Source organism: Pteropus alecto, unplaced genomic scaffold (assembly GCF_000325575.1).
Source record: "Pteropus alecto unplaced genomic scaffold, ASM32557v1 scaffold95, whole genome shotgun sequence".
In the NCBI taxonomy this organism is placed as follows: Eukaryota; Metazoa; Chordata; class Mammalia; order Chiroptera; family Pteropodidae; genus Pteropus; species Pteropus alecto.
This window is the reverse complement of record NW_006441071.1, coordinates 12174091-12192007: the sequence shown is the minus strand read 5'-3', so window position 1 is coordinate 12192007 and position 17917 is coordinate 12174091. Positions and strand designations below refer to the sequence as shown.

The window sequence follows — 17917 nt, the reverse complement described above, 5'->3', positions numbered from 1 at the left end:
TATTATATTATATAATATTATATTATTATATAATAGTAATATATAATATTACTAACACTAATTGAGTATTTATTACGTTCTAGGCATCTAACTCATTTAATCATCCTAACACCACTGTTAAGGAAACATATTACACCTATTTTATAAATGTAAAATCTGAAGGCTCAACAGGTCATATAACCAGTTGTTGGCTCAAGCCTGGTCAAACCTTTCAGACTCTGAAGCCCAAACTTTTCAGACTCTTAGCTACTTTGCTTACCGTATGTTGTTTTACTAAATCAGACAAGTACTCATAGTTGACACTACATGAGGCAAAATTTGACTTGGTGTAAAGATGATTTTCCCAATGAAAGTTTAACTTTCTTATCATCTAATCATAGCAGTGACTACTTCTGGAAGTAAGGGCTTCCATTCATAGATGTATTTAACCAAAAGTTAGTATCTAGCAGGTTACTAACATCAGAAAAGAAGTATTATTAAAGATAAAAAGGGACATTTCACAATGATAAAAATCAATTTGACAGGAACACATAATAATTCTAAATGTGTGTACATTTAACAACATAGCTTCAAAATATACAAAACAAAAATTGACAGGCCTGAAAGGAGAAATAAACACATCCACAATCATATTTGGACATTTCAACTAATCTCTATTACAACTGATAGAACAAACAAAAAATAGAAGAGTTGAACAACACAGTTAGCCATCTTGACCTAAAAGACATATATAAAACTTATACCCGACAATTGCAGAATACACATTATTTCTAAGTGTATGTGAAACATTCATCAAGATAGTTACCTAGCAAAATCGCTGCAGAAGATATTTCTTAGTGAGCAGGAAGTAGAGCTTGTTGAATTTTAAGATCACCTCTGAAATTCTAAAAATTTACTCATCTTTTCCTAAGAATATCACCCTCAGTCCTGCTTCCCCATTGTGTGAGGCTGATAATGACACCTTTCTAGCTACTTCCCAAATACAAAAGAGGCTGTGAAGATGTCTTTAATGCTATATAAACGTAGATGTGGGCTCCTGTCCCTTCCCCAAACCTTGCCGATTTCTTTTAGTTGAAGGTCTCTCCCATGAGCTCCCTCATTTATATATCCCAAGCCAAAGCCTCAGCCCAGCTTCTGATTCCTGGCCCTTCTACCTCTGGAATCACCTATCAACTTGGCCACCAAAATCAGTTTTTTGTTTTGTTTTGTTTTGTTTTTTTTGTCCCAAGCTACCCTGTGGGAGCGGGCTAGACCTTCACCCATAACACTACTCCTATAAATCCATTTGTTCTCCACCTTCCCCAGAGACTCCAGAGCTTCAGAAATAGCTTACAATATGATAGGATGAACTGATTACAAGAGGACATTGCACCAAGGGGAAAAAAGTATAGGTAAATAACATAAAACAAAAGACAGAGTACTCAGAATGCTTGACTGAGGTACTTTTTGATTTCTAGAGGTAGACCAAAATTTGGCTCCAAGGAAACTGGCGAGTCTAACTAGTTCAAGTCCTTCAGTAGGCTGGTTCAGAACCTGATTCTCCTCATGTACTAGTTCTGGGTACTCCTAAGTCTCCCTGGAAAACACATCCCTCTTTTATGTTGCTCCATCCCCAGACTTTTGGAATTACATACAGAATCATATTTTTTTTTTATGATTCCAATGCAGAATTCAGAATACTGTAGCCATGAAGGGCATGAGTCCTCCCTAGCCACACCAGATTACAGTTTTTTTTTTTAATTTTACAAAATAAGATATGAATTTTACCTACCTTCTAGGGTCCTTGTATGGTTTAAATGAGATAATATATGTTAAGGGAATAGAACCAGGTTTTAGAGCCACTCATCCCTGCTCCTCTCCAAGTTCTGGATTAAGTGGGCTATATACACAATAATCAATACCAAATGGGAAAGGAACTCTATTTTTTTAAATTAATTATTGGATGAGCACATGATTTTCCCCTTTCCCTTCTCTTGATTTGGGGGCTTCTCTGGTGATTTACACTGCGGAATATGACTTAGAATAGGGACCTCCTGTTTCTTGTTCCCTCATCTTAACCTGAGGGTCCAGGTTTGCAGATCAGACCCTAAAATCACTCATCTATCCAGACTCATGGATAAGAAAATCTGTCCCACCCAGTCACAAACAGAAACTGGAATACTGTGAGATGGGAAGATGTCAGAGCTTTTTGAAGCAGGCAGGCAGGCCGATAGGCCCAGCTGAGTATGCTTTACTGCACCAAGAACTTCAACAGAGGGTCACAGGTTTTTAACAGCATTTGAAGGTGCAGTCACCCTGCTCTCCAGTGAACGTGACCCAGTGAGTGTGTTTGGCTAAGACTAATCAAAATAGTAACTCATAATATAAAGACACGCAGGGGAGATGCTCAAGGGGCAAAAACTATGGAGAGAGCCATGAACATTCCTCCCTCCTCTACAGTACGTAAAAGCAAATGGCATGAAGCTCAGCACCCAGAAAACACTTAGTAAATCATACATATTTGATGTTTTCCACGTGGCTGTTATCATTATTTAATATAAAATCGCTTTTCACAAAATATGTGCCCATTTATACTCCTCCCAACAATTTAAGAAAAAAAGTTTAATCATACCTGTACCACATATCTATCTTTACTGCAAAGATTGTATTGAAATTCTATTTCTTAAGGAATATTTTCTACTTAATGAAAACTAATGTTCACTTTCCCTTCCCTTCACCAGAAGTCAACAGGTTACTTTCCACATTCTATGGTATCTACCTACATATGTTGTTAGTTCTTATTTATTTTTAGCTCTAAGAGAGATGGACAATTTGTTTTTGTACCTTTGTTCTCAGTGTCACTCGTGTTTATTTTAGATCTGTTTTTCGGAGGGCAAGGATTAATCTGATTAATTCATTCAGCATACACTGCACAGAATAGTGTATGTGCGTGTGTGCGTGCTTGTGCATGCACTAGAGAAGAGAATTAAATAATACATATACTCAATTTTTGACTATTTATAGACAGAATCTTGGTCTTCAATTTTTTCCCTCCTAATATCAGGGAATAGAAGAAAGGGAGAAGTAGATAAAAGGTGTTAGAAAAAACTCTGAATAAAGTGAGGTCTAGGGATTAGTTAGTAATTTTATTTATCCATCTTCTCTCTTTTCTCTAGTCCTCACTTGTGAGATAATTTACAGTAATATAAGAAGCCAGAGAGTGTGGTGGCATAAAACACTATTGAGAATTGGAATCAAACTTCCAATGTGCAAATATTGGCTCCACCAGTTAATAGCCCTGTTACTCTGAGCAAAATACTAAATCTCTTCAGTTACCTCCAACAAAAATTGAGAATATCAACAATGCCATTTTTGTTGTAAGAATTAAATAATTCAATAATAAAATAGCATGATATTTTGGACAGAGGAAATTGTGTAAAAAATTAAAGCCATTATTACTTAATATTGATAATGATCATTTTATTCATTTCATATGGCACTGAGTACAGAGCTCTACAGGAATCAGAAAAGAACGACTTATTTCTATTTCTTCTTCTATTGTCCAGCTTCCTACAAGAAAATAAACACTTATATCCTTAAGGTCCCAGGGACAGACGAGGTAGAGCTCACCTGCCAGGCTGAAGGTTATCCCCTGGCAGAAGTGTCCTGGCCAAATATCAGTGTTTCTGCCAATACAAGCCACATGAAGACCTCTGAAGGCCTCTACCAGGTCACTAGTGTTCTGCGCCTAAAGCCACACCCTGGCAGAAACTTCAGCTGTGAGTTCTGGAATGCTAATTTGAAGGAACTTACTTCAGCCATCATCGACCCTCAAGGTAAGAGTTGCCCGCCCTTCCTCGCTCTGTCAGTCAGGGTTCAGGCAAGAAACATACTCAGAATGAGTAGTTTGAGAAGAGTGTAATAAAGGGACCATTTATAAAGTTGTGATCAGAATTTGGAGAAACTACTAAGGATAGTGAAGGACCCTGGGGCTTCAACAATGGGGGATCAACTACCGCTATTGGAGAGGTTACTAAAATCTGGAGAAGGGAGCTGTAAGGAAAGCACCACTTGACAGGAGGTGTGCCCTCCAGCAGAGGAATGCTGCCTCCTGCAGCAATTCAAAAGAGCAGAAGGTGGGTGAATGAATACTTCAACCTCATTCTCCTACCACCCTCTAATCTCCCGCTGTTGCCTCCCATTGGCTAAACCCGGCTGGAAGTAGGGGAACAGGGTAGTCCACTAATATGTTCCACAAAGATCAACTTATCAGAGCTCAGACAGAAATGTAGAGAATAGATGAAATGTAGAGAAGAGGAAACAGAAAATATCTAGCACAAAAGCTAATCACTATGTCTCAGGCACTATGCCTTGAGTCAGCAGGATGAGTATTACTTTGCTGGCTTTGCTGCCAGTCAGATGGTTTGGGAAGTTCACAGAAAACCTGGCCTCAAAAAAAAAAAAAAAAAATATCTCCCAAAGCTTTTGCTGGCTATGCTGAATCGCGTACTTTAGAACTTCATACACCAGCAAAATTTCAAACAATTTTGGAAGTCTGACAATATTTTTTTTGCCAAGTAAGAACACTAATTTGCCAAATAAGAGGAATTAACATGTAGTATTATTTCATAAGAGACAAGTCATTTTATCACCAAGCGCTTAAGTTTCCTGTTACTCCTATAACAAATTACCACAAACTTTGTGGGCTTAAAACAACATAAACTTATTAGTTTACACTTCTGGAGGTCAGAAGTCCAAAACAGGCCTCACTAAGCTCAAATCAAAGTGTAGACAGGGTAGCAGAGGCTCTAAGGAAGAATTCATTTTCTTGATTTTTTTAGCTTCTAGAGGCCACTTGCATTCCTAGGCTCATGAACTCTTCTCCACTTTCAAAGCCAGAAACTGCATTTCTCAGACCTCTGCTTCTGTTGTCACATCTCTTTCTTTAGCTCTCCTGCCTTCTTCTTCCACCTTTTAGAGACCCTTGTGACTACGCTAGATGCCTTCCCCCGACTTCAACTCTATAATTCAGGATGATTTTCCCAGTTCAAGGTCCTTAATATAATCACATCTACAAAACCCGTTTGCAATGTAGGGTAACCCATTCACAGGTTTCGGGGATTAGACCATGGGCTTCTTGGAGGGGAAACATTTCTGCTACCATTCAAGTAAAGGATGTAATCTCAGAATAAAGGATAGTCCCTACTACTGATTAAATTTGACTTTATAGAAAATTCACTATGTTGTCATTTTGTTCACCTTTTGTCCTTTGTCTTAGACAAAACAGAGCCTATAATGACTTATTGGCATGTGGGTATTTGGGTGGTGATCCCAAGGAGCAGAGGTGAGAGGTTTAGGAAATTAAGACAGGAAATTAAGACAGGAAAGAAAGAAAACAAATATAGGGGTATTTGATCAAAGTTGTTGATGTGGGCAACAGGAATTCAAATATGCAAGGACCTCCTAAGATGTTTACTCGAAAGACTTCAGGTGGAGGGACTAATCGTGAGCTTTCATCCTCAGTGATTGACAGCTATCCCCAGAAGTATTAACTCCCTTCCACTATGAGCTGTGCATGCATGTGGACTGAGTAAGCTCCCCATAGCCATTTATAGCAACAGAATCATCCCAGGGCAGAAAAAGCAAGTATAAGCTTGACATGAATCACTTACCATGAAGTGAGTCAAAGCCCAACCAGAATTCTACCTAATCCATGTCTGAAATCCAAGGTGAAGCTGAGAGGAAGTGAGGCAGGACTACAATAGTGTATCACTTGCACAGCTGAAGTCCACTCATATTTACTCAACTGTTCTTTGTTATATGGGATTTCCTGCTTGGTTGAGTGTAGGCCAGTACTTTGGATGGAATGTGGTTTTCTAGAAGGACACTTATATAAAGATCTCCACAGAGAAATAGGGACCTGGGTAAGATGAATTTAGAAATAACTAGAATCTACCCATTGCACCACTGATCATATGAGTGTTTTTCTTCATGGTAGAGAAGTAGAAGGGCAGACTGATAATTTCTCTGGAAGCCTTGAGGCTATGAGAAGATAAGAGCAAAGTAAGGTGGTCCCTCTCTCTTTTTCTAGGAGCCAGCATAGCTGACTGAATAGTCAACAGTTGTGGGAGAGGCCTATCAGGTCTGCATTAAAGCTTGGGATCTCCTAGGCTATCACTCATGAATGCAACTGCCAAGGAGAGGGAGAAATCTTTGTGCAATTAGAAATTCTCAACCTAGTTTTACCCATCCTCCCCAGCTTTATATTCATCCTACTATCCCCTGACATGTATCCTCTGTTCCGGTCAGCAACCTTTTCTCACCCTGTACTCTCTGAGACTTCCTTGCACCTCTCTCCACCTCTATGACCTCTTTGCTCAGGCAGTTTCTGCCACATAAAATATTATTATTCGCTTCTTAGCCAGCTCCAAGCCCACTCTCTGTCCAGGGCAGCTCAGGTAACTTCAGGATACAAGGGGTCTTTCCTCATCTCACCTCCTAAGACCAATTACTTGTACCATTTCTTTGTTTGCCTGTGACTGGATTTGTCTTTTCTCTTTCATTACTATTTTATTTTCTGTGTATTTTAATCATTCACATGAATCTTCTTTATACCCAGACCGAAACAAAAGCAGAATGCTCTGCTCATAATAAGTGCTCAATAAATGTCAGAGTAATGGGTTAAAGACTTAGTCTTAGATGATCTTATCACCCCAACCACCAGACTGTCCAGATCAGAGAAGTCAAATGATCTGCTACACATCCTCCCACGGGTTCTTAGCTTCTACTTCTCAAATGCATTTTAAGTTGTCTTATGACTGTCCCCTTTCTACTCATTCTCATAAGCTGCGCTGCTCACTGCTGCTTTCTGTGATCTACCACAAGCTTCTCCAGGAGTCAGTGAATCAAACAAATACAGCGATAAAAGTCTGGGTGTGGGAGTTGCTCCCATGACTCTAGAATGAACGATAGAATATCCTAAGTTTCGATCAGAAATTAAGGAGCAATGAGACGATTTTCCTTTTAAAACAGTTTCTTCTGCTTAGTCACCTGCTGCATTTTCATTAGGAGATATAATTGGGCTGGAGCACAGGAAATAACTGTAGCAAGATCCTTATAGGGCTGACAGAGAAGCCCTCCCAGGGGACCTGGCAGTGACTTTCCCTCAGTGGTCAAGTGCATGGCTCCAAAGTCAGGTGGACTTGAATTTCAAATCCTTTCTGCTACCTACTAGCTTTGAGAACTCGAATATATGACTGAGCCACCCTAGAACTGTCTCTCATTTGTGGAATGAGGGTGCATGATGGTAGATAATTTATAGGGTTATTGTGAAGATTAAATATACTTCTAAAGTCCTTAGCACTCAGAAAGGATAGAAGAAGGAAAAAAATATGGCACTTTTAGCAAGAGGCATGGCTTCCTTGTGAATAGATAGAACTGGGGCCAAGGATAAAACAAACAGTTTTCTCATTGCATCATCGTATCATTGTTAAGTAGCATGCAAATATTATAAAACAATTTAGAAAAATATGTATTAGAAGATAGGCTAAGAGACCTCAAAATATAGTGACTCAAAAAAGACAAAAGTATATTTCTCTCATGTAATATTTAGAGATAGAAGGTGGTTTAGAGCAGGTAAGTAGCTATAGTCCATAAAGTCATTCAGTGATCCAGATTCTTTCCATCCCATTGTTCTGATATTCTCCAGGGTGTTATCCCTATTGAATTGTCTAAGCTGGGTCACTATCACATCCATGTTTCAGCCTTTAGAAAGAAAAAAGAGACATATTCAATGTTGTAAGGCTAAGACTCAGAAGACCCATTCTCTTGGCCTGAAGTTAGTTTACATGGCTGGCCACATATAACTGCGGGGGAGGCTTAGAAATGTAGTCTCTGAGAAGCCATGTATCAAGTTGACACCTAGCTAGTATGAGGGGAAAAAAAGGAGAACAGATTTAAGGAATAAGCAGCAGTCTGCCATGAGGTAACAAATGACAAGGAAGATCGGGTTAGGTAGACTAGATAGATGGTGAATTCAGCCCAACAAATTCTGACCGACACCTTTCATGCAGCTGGTGCTTGGCGTTATAGGGGATTCAGAGGTGACTTTCATAAAGACTTTGCACTCTGAAAACTTACAATCTAAGCAGACTGATATCCTGTTGGATGTTCACTGTTAGAAAGTCTTCAAGGATGAGTAGAGCTTTTGTATGTGAAAGGGACTATGAGGGAACCTAACAGGACAAGGGTTTATATAAGGCACTGAGGTAGGGACTGTTATAGGAACAGTAAGGATCCCAGGACTCCTTGACTCACAGTGCTACATGCACTTAATAGCACTTCTTACAAGTGAAGGAGCAGACTGTTAATCAATATGGGTTATTCATGTATGGTGAGGGATATTAACTAGACTTACTGTGGTAATCAATTCACAATATATACAAATATTAACTCATCATGTTGTATAGCAGAAACTAATATAATGTTGTATGTCAATTATACTTCAATAATTTTTTAAAAAGCATGGGTTATTCAGTGTGCAGATGATCCAGCCAATACTCTTCTGTAATGTTCACCACATTCTTTGGGATAGAGACAAATACCTGTGGGGACTAAGCTTTGAATCAGACAGATCTGGGTTTGCAATCCTGGTTTTGCCACTTACTTAGCAGTGATGACCTTAGATAGACTATTTAGCAATTTTTAGCCTTACTTCCTCAATTCTAAGATGAAGGGCTCAAATTAAATTACATCTACTCCTTTCTCAGCTAAACTGTCTATGTTTCTCAGAAGGCACTATGATTGGGAAAGGGGAGAGCAGTTGGCAGAGCTGAGCCTTTCCTCTGGAGAAGTTTCACCAGGTTTTTTTCAGACCAGGCTGTTATATTTATTCTGTATGAGTATTTCAAGGTGCAAAATTTAGGCTTTTGGAAAGGGCAAGGCCTACTTTGGGTCCGCCTCCATCTCCCTATAGTGAACCCCACTCCAGGCCTGTTCTTTGTCAGTCTGGGGTGCTCATTCTAACCTGTAGATACCCAGAGCTTTCCTTTACAAGGCTTTCCCCAGGCTCCAAAATTACTCTTCTCATTCACCTCTCTACTAAACTCATCTTTTCCTCAGTGCCAAGAACTGGATTAGCTGTGAGAAGGAAAAGGGCTGGTTATAGTAATTCACAATGACTAGATTTTGTATATTAACATTACCTACAATATTTTATTTTTTTCAAAAGGGACTCCTTGAAATTGAATAACTAATGATATAGATTCTAAGCACCATGAGTGCTTGACAGAGGATGGGGAGACATTATTGAGCTGAGGGACTATACTACTGGAAAGAGAGAGAGAGAGAGAAAGAGAGAGAGAGAGAATATGAGAATGAGAATGAATGAGAATGAATATGATAGATGTGTCAGAATGATACAAAGCGTGGAACTTGGAACCTGACAGCCTGGATTATATCTCAGCTCTGTCACTTACTGTATAACTTTGGGAAAATTTTCCAGGCTCTCTGTGCCTCATTTTCCTTATCAGGAAAACGAGGGTTATAATAGGGCCTGCCTCAAAGGGTGGTTGTGAGCGGTAAATGAGCTGATACATGCAGCTCACACAGAACAGTATGAAGTAAATGCTCGATGCAAGCTGGCCATGTTGGCTATAACCCACTCAGAAGGCCAACTTGTTAGTTTACCTCTAAGCTATCATGTAATGGAATTCTGGTGCTTTTCTTTCACCCAGGTGAGATGGAACCCACGATTCCTTCAACTTCGCTGCTTCATATTCTCATCCCTTTCTTCATCATTGTTTTAACGTTTATGGCTACAATGATAGTGCTAAGAAAACAACTCTACCAAAAGCTTTATTCTGGAAAAGGTAAGTTAGTGTTATTCATGATAACCAATGAACAGATGTCTGCAGTGTGAGACTCTGCTTTGCTCACAGTGGCCTATAGCTTCCCAGATTCACACTAAATCCACTCAGGGCTTTTGAATTGCTTTGGTCTAGTCCTAATGATTTCTTTTTCCAGAAGAAAATGGCTCTAGTCTTCGGTGAGCAAAAATCTTTACACTGAATATTTTAAAAGGAATGTTTTGTTCCTGTGGCTGAAATAGTTTGCTTTGTCCTTTGAGCTGAGAAGTGTTATTGGCCTTGAGTGACTGGTGTTATTTTGACAATGCAGACAGCATGTGGTCAGAGTTCACTCGTGGGAAGATGCCAGGATCCTTTTTGATGATTCCTTCAGTTCTCATCTCTCCTTTCCCCATAGGCTAAGCCTCCCATCCCCCACCCCAAGGAATTTGAATCCCCTGGTTGGGTAGGAAAGGAGAAAATTGTATGAGGCCATTTGGGGGATGGGGAAAGCACCTGTTTAGTGGGGCCCTAAGGTCTTTCAGCAGCTTCCCACTCCTATTGTGCCAGCTGGGACAGAAGATGCCTGCTGCAGCCTTTAAGCCCTGGCCAGAATATCTGCAGGTCTCTCTGGGGCTTTCCTAAACTGTCTCTTTGTTACCACTCAACAAGCTCCTCCCAAGATCTACGCAAAACCTTCTCTATAGAAAAAGACATGACATCTGGGAATAATTCAGTAGAAATTTGGGGTGGTTACTATTTAAGGATTGGGTTTTTTTTTTTTTTTAGGTGGTTATTATCCTACATTTACAATCTAACTTCTATATTCTCATCTGCCATGAAATATTGTCTGATTCTATTTTTGTCCATTTCCCTGCCTATGCATTAGCTTGAATAATAACCACAAAACTCTCTACTGTGAAATCCGAGAGAGAGAGAGAGAGAGAGAGAGAGAGAGAGAGAGAGAGAGAGAGAGAGAGAGATGACAGAAGTGAAGGGGAAGGATGCTTCACCACAAAGGTGGAAGTACAAGGTCTCGTTCGACAGAACTTTGACTAAACAGAATCACTTCTACAACCTCACTTCTATAACCTCAGAGAGTCATGGTAGATGCAGCTCATTAGAATCTTCTGCCATTCTTATTTTACCTCCCTCATACATACCTCTCAGAGATAGCTTTATTCCAAGGTTCCAGGCCCGGGACCTGAGACCCATTAGTCACATAGAAATGAGCAGCAGAGCCTTCTGTTCCTACTTCTTTTAGGAGAATGAAATGGAGTTACACTTAAAGGTAGAGCAAAAACAAATCCTCCCCTCATCTGTTATCCCACCCTCAAGAGCGAATGAGGATAGCAGTAGCTCCTGGGTGCAAAGCTCAGGTACCAACTGCAGTGGAAGAGATTAGCTACTAATAAGGCTTAAGTGAATAAATTTGCAAATGATTCTTTTTTTGTTTTTAATAAACCAGAGTGAAATCATGGTTGCCTATAAAATACCCCACCTCTCCAACTCATATGCGTTGAGATCTGCTTTCTTACATGGAAAATACAGACACACATGTGAAAATGTGTCTGCCATGCGTAGGAATTCACGTGTCATGGAAAAAGTTTGAGAACTGCTGGTACTGTGGATAAAGCTTTAACCAGGGTCAGAAAGTTAGGTCTGGACCTGATGCTGCCATTTATTGGTTCCGTGGTCTTGCACAAATTGCCTAACTTCTTTGAGATGGTTTTTATATCTGTAAATGGGAAGCAGCATGGGAATGAACATTTTACAACTGATTGACCCAACCTCACTGCCACTACTGTGGTTCAACCTAGACTAGAGCAGAACCCTCCTAACTCGTCTCCTGCATCCAGTCCTACCACCTCCAGTATAGTCTGTTTTCACTTTTAGCTAAAACAGGCTTTTAAATTTTCAAATATACCATGTCTCCTCAGTTCAGATCTCTTCCATGACCTCTCATTGCTCACTGGATGAAGCTCCAGTGAACCCTGGGTGGTGTAACTCACGTCTCTAGCTTTATACTGCATCATCATTGCCTTTGTTATCCAAGCTCTAGCCATAGGATCTTCTAGTCTTCAGAGATATCCCACTCTTTCAAATCATAGATTTCTCATATAGTATTTGCTCTTCTTAAAATACTTTCTTCTCTTTGACCACCTGAGTTGCAGTCATCCTTTAAATCTCAGCTAAGCTGTCACTTCATCAAGCCTTCCCTCGATCTACCCCCTCACCACATCCATTACATTAAATACCCTTGTCAGGTGCTTCTACAGTGCCTACTTCTCCTTTCGATATACTCAGCACATAATTACATATCTAGGACTTGTTTTCAAAGCTTATGCAATTGCATCTCTTTTAATTTCCCAAACAATTACTCAGGCATGCACCTGCCCATTTTAGCAAGAAGTCCAATGTCTCCTTCTTACAGCATGTACTTCCTTACCTCCCACAAACTGTCAGGAGGCCTACTTACCCCAGGAGCCCCCAGGAGTTTCCAAAGAGGTAGGAAAGCTAGTGGGGAGCTAGGTCAGTTCACCAGAGGGCCCTGGTTTTCAGCTGCTGCTGTTTCTACTCCTGCTATGCAATATCCGTGTTCCCTCAGGTGTCTCCCTCCACCACACAAAGGTACCATTGCAAGTCCAGATCCCCACACAGGTCAGAGTGTTGCAAGATAATAGCTCTTCTGGCTCCCCTCACATGTTCTGAAATTGTTCCCTAAGCAGGACCGTCTGGGGCTGATAAGGATAGAGGGCCTTCCTGCCTTAGCCACAGCCTCTTCTGCTGTTGACCTTCATATTGAACCTGGGACACCAGTCCTGACTTCCTTCTGTCAAGTTCCTCTTATGGCCATTGCTGTCCTGGACTTCTCAGTCTATCAGAGTCAAGTAAAGGGGTAGCAATCTCATTCCTTTTCCATCCAAAAGGCTCCTTTGTTCCTATATAGATTTATCCACTTATGCCTCAGCGACCAGTTGAGGTATATTTGGGAGGGTACCACTGTCAGTCCATAAAAGGTTCTGCTTACCATCTCCACCTAAGAGGAACCATTCAACAAATCTGGGCTCCAGAGAAGAAGTTAATAATGTCTATGGTAAAAATAATGTCAAGTTCTGCTTCATCTGCTGGTTTTTAAATTTCATGAGTACAGGAACTGTTTCTCTTATTTACCAACATATGTCCAGTGTCTAAAACATTACCTAGCAAATACAGATGTTCAATAAAATTTTAAACATTGAACTTAATATATGCAGGTATGTGTGCTATACAATATACTAGCCACACACGGTTTTAACTTCAAATTAAATAAGAATTCAATTCCTTGGTCACATTTTAAGTGTTCACACATTGTAAGTGCTCAGTAGCCACATGGGGTTAGTGGCCTCTGTATGGAACAGAGCAGATATACAATTATTTCCAACTTTGCAGAAAGTTTTATTGGACAACATTGCGCTAGGCCCTATTTCATTGATTTCACAAAAACCGCTTGAGGCAAGGAGTAGTGTCTACTTTGTAGATGAAGAAACTAAAGCTCAGAAAATACCCCTAAAGTCATGTGTGGAGTTTGAACACAGGTCTGTCTGTCTCCAAAACTTGTGGTCTTTTTGTTGCAAAAGTGCTTAATAAAAATTGGCTCAAGCTGAATATATTTTACATTATACATTATTTTGGGGCAATAGAAGGAGAGAGTCTCAACCCAAAGTAACTCATTCATTGACTTGCTGTGCCAATGACAAAGCCAAGAGTAGAATCTAGTAGGAGTTATCAGCTATAGAGACCAGATCTCTAGAACAGGTCTCCAGATCTCTATTTCTTAAACTTTTTGGTAAAGAACCAGTTTGGGTTTTTTTTTCAAATTTCTAATATGTTAGAATTGATACCTTTATAATATATAATAAAAATGAGTTACTAAAAAATGAAACAAAGAACAAAGACATAAAACAATAAGTCAAATTTTATTGGATTCGATAAATGTAATATGACATTTAAATAAATATAATCAGAAAAAATAGCATAGTAAAAGAATTACTATAAAATTATCTAAATGTTTACACTCTACTTCTGTACTTACCTTATCATAGACTGATGACAAACAGTTCACTTCCAGCACCAGCCCATGGACCACACTTTCAGTGGCAATGCCCTAAAAGACTGAGCCAGGACTTCACAGGAGTTTGAACAGGCCGGCTTATGGTTGCATAAGAACCACAAAGAATGGCAGCACTGACCTCAGGCATTAGAGAGGCCTTCACTGAGACTCCAACATTTCAGGGCAATTCCTATGGGCAATTCCACTGAGCTCCTTTCAAAAGTAAATCCTCTTGGAGGAGACTACAATGCTGAATAGAGGCCCAGGATGGTCATGCTAAAAATCTGGTGTAAAGAGCAAAAGTAGGATTAAGGATAGACTGAGCTCAGGAACCCAGACAACTACAGGAGATGAACATTAAGCCCTGGAAGAAAGTCAGAGCGTGAGGGAACATGTAAAATCAGGTATTATTCAAGCTGAGGTCTTAAGCCATGGTAGAGGTTTGGACTTCTATACGCGGATTTATTTGGATTTAGTTTTTGTTCTGCATCTTTTAGCCCATAAACAGAACACTTTTCTCATTCCATCACTGGGATTTTTCTTCTTCAGGTACAACAAAAAGATGTCACCACAATCAAAAGGAAGTGAATAGCGCTGTGAGTAGTCATGATTTCTCTTTTCTTTTTCACCTCTTTTTCTCTCCCGGCTTGAATCAAGAAATAACGACTGTTCTGTTAATGCACAAGGATTAACTGAGTAATTTAGGCCTGTACAGAAATCTTCCCATTTAGTGGCATTTAGCTATCTGTCCTTGCAAACCTGTATTGTTCCATTATCTTTCTTGGAGAACAAATTGTTCTCTACAGCTACCAAACAATTATGTAACTCTTGACATTTATATTCCTAAGCGCTCCTAAAGGAATACTGCATGGGACATTCAGGCTCACATACTTACAAACATCGTTAAAATTTTAAAGCAAGGAGAAGATATTCAATTGTTATGCAACCAACAGCTGTTGTTTTTGCAACAGTTATTAAGTACATTGGTGGGGGCTGTAGGTCAAGGGTAAATGCTGGGGAATAGAAGACTCTTCTTGAGGTTGACAAATTTGGAGGTGTAATTTGAAGAAGATAAAAGATGTGAGGTCAGGAGAAGTGGAGTTGCTGAAATCATTCAACTTGGTTGGATGAAAAGTTTAGACCTTGGGGAAGCAGTGTGTTGGGGACTGACAAGCCTGAGTCATTTTGTAAATGGATGTTTTTAGCTTTCTTGGGAATTTCTTTTTGTAATCTAAGAATCACATGTTGTAACACGTGAGTTCATGAGTGTACCAAAATGATGATAGGCCAATCATAGAAATTTCTAAAAATATTGTATCAGCTACTCAGGATATTCAGAACTATTTATTTTAGAATTCTGCTGAATATATCCCCCAAATTACCGAGGCACCAATTGTGAAAACAGCCTTAGAAAACCTTCAAACACCAGGGTCTGTGTCTGGCTTATACATAAGACATGGCAGCTCATAAGCACAAAATAAGACTGAAAGGAGTGAAATTGGCCCCTGCATTCTCCCTATCACTCACTATTTCCTTGAAAACCATTCATGAGAATACATCCTGCCACTGTATACTCATGCCTGGACACAGAACCAAGAAAACAAGTGCAGCATGGGCCTGGACTTGAAGTCCAGTTACACTGAGCTTCTCTGAATTGGCGATGAGATTTTCTTAGAAAAGTTTTAACCCTGACAGTCCTAATTGAAACATTTATTCCTGAGAAACAAAAGTCCTGCACTCCTATAAATTGGTCTGCTTGGCCTAGAGTGAGTTTCCATAGGAGAGGGTCCTCAGCATTTGTCTGAGTTTCATGAGCTCGAATTCTTTGTATAAGTCACTCCTTCAGCTGTCCAGCATAAGGAAGAAATAACAAAAGTCATGTGGGCAGAAGTGGTAAACTCAGATGACCACTGGGGACAGGCAGGTGATGGAATGAGTAAAAAGTCCTGGTATGACCAAACAGGCAGTTGTGGGGACTGCAACAAATTGAAGAGCATATTTCCTATCAATTTAGCACTAGCCTAATGTTGCTGGAGAAGATGGAAATCTGGATTTTTATATAAAACGTCTTAGTTATTAAATGCTGGCTGAAAGTATTTCAAATACCAAACAAATGAAATGAAATATGCCCATAGGTTAATTGAGCCTGTCAACACGAGTTTGTGACCTCTCTCCTAGAGAAAAAATACAGTCAGCAAAGAGCTTAGGATCCGAATAATGAAGACAGCAACATCTGTTTGAGGAACTGAGAAATGCTTACTCCCATCCTAAATGTCTCACCCTATAACCTGCCATAGGGTCTGGATATTGCACTATTATAGAGTGACTTTTTTGGATTAACAGGGTATCACAACCATCTTTAACCAATATTATCTCCTTATAAACAGAAAAACCTCAACCTTCTTTTAATGATATCAGAAATTCAAAGTAAAGTAATTATACTGATCAAAAGTCAAACTAAAGCAATGAGACTAATCCCCCTCCCAACCCCACCTCCCAATTATGTGTAGTCACTCTCTCTATCTGCTAACTGCAAAGGGAGAGTCAGGGAGCTGAGAGAGTTGCTTCTCCTCTTTTCTCCACTCCTCCACTCCACCCCCACCACCGGCATTTACTTAAAAATACGTGGTGTGATGTAAAGAGGTCAGGACCACTAAGATGTATATCATAGAAGAAACACAGAAGAATATTCCTGGTACTGTTATTTCTAATAGCAACAAGTTAGAAATAATCAAATATAAATCAATAGGAGACTAGATGAATAGGAAGACTATACAATAATTAAAATGAAAGAACCAAAACTAGATGGGTAAATCCAAACAATATAATTTTAAGAGAAAGGACAGACTGCAGAAAGATATAGATAACATATGATCTATTACAGAAAGTTTAAACACATGCAAACAACCACTAAGCAGTGTTTATGGAAACAGTCATGTGAAGTCAAAGTACAAAAACAGTTGGAAACGATAAACACCACACTTAACCTTTTTAACTAGGTGGTGGATATACAGATGTTCATCATATTATTGTCTATACTTTGTTTTATGCCTGAAGTATTTATTTTTATAAAAAAGAAGTCATGATCAAAATTCAAGAGATTTACATTCAAGTTTTTCTGTGAGCTACATATGTAGTATTAAGTAAGGTCCACCCCCTCTCTCTCAGCTTCAGTTTTGTCATCTATAAATTGAGGAGGGTGGATTACATCCAGCAGGGCAAAGAGCCTTGTGTCAGGTGCAAGGAATGCCTAGAGCAGAGATAAGGATGGTGTGGGAGACCATTTCTAGGTGGGGAGTGTGTTGATTGATGAATGATATCTGCCTTGGGTGTGGGATAGAGAGAAGTCATAGACCTTGGCCATATATTTGCCAAATGTGAAGGAAATACTCTTTTAAAAAAACCCATTATGTGATTATCTGTGTTTCCATTCATTTTTGTCCTATACATACATATTTTAACACTTGTATAATGTTGACACATTATTTTGTGTTTTACATGTCTCAGTTGCATTCAGAGTTATTTTTGGAATGATCCAAGTCTCTATAATTATGTTTAGAGCTGCATAAAATATAGAAATTAACTAATAATAAAGATGGAGTACTAAAGGAAAAATTGGCCCATTTTTACTTGGCATAATTGTTTTATGATTTTGTCAAGACAAATAGCTATGTGTTAGATGTCAGTGGATGCTTTTTAACTTCCTCCCCTATAAAGGTGATCATCAGGTATTAATTCTTTATCGAGAACTAACTTAACATTTTGGATAATATCCCCTGGGAACAAGAGGAAGCAGGACATGGAGATATTGATTTTGGGAATAGAAAGGGGATAGGTCTGGGGCCCAGTGTTACACAACCAAGAAAACTTGGTACTTGTTGGGTACGAGGGACACTTTAGGCTTCTCCAGAAAAACAGAACCACAGAACCACTAGGAGACTGGCAAGTATGAAATCTGTGGGGCAGGCTGATAGGCTAGCAATTCAGGTAAAAGTTGAAG

The 17917-nt window shown here is 39.4% G+C and overlaps 1 protein-coding gene across 1 annotated transcript in view; it reads left to right on the top strand.

The window, feature by feature from the left end:
* The window catches only part of PDCD1LG2 (programmed cell death 1 ligand 2), a 48807-nt gene that overhangs the window by 23462 nt on the left and 7428 nt on the right, over positions 1-17917 (top strand). The window contains exons 4-6 of the mRNA XM_006918375.3: positions 3546-3815; positions 9714-9848; positions 14467-14513. Of these exons, the coding sequence (XP_006918437.1) occupies positions 3546-3815; positions 9714-9848; positions 14467-14513 (452 nt within the window). The remainder of the gene's footprint in view (positions 1-3545; positions 3816-9713; positions 9849-14466; positions 14514-17917) is intronic.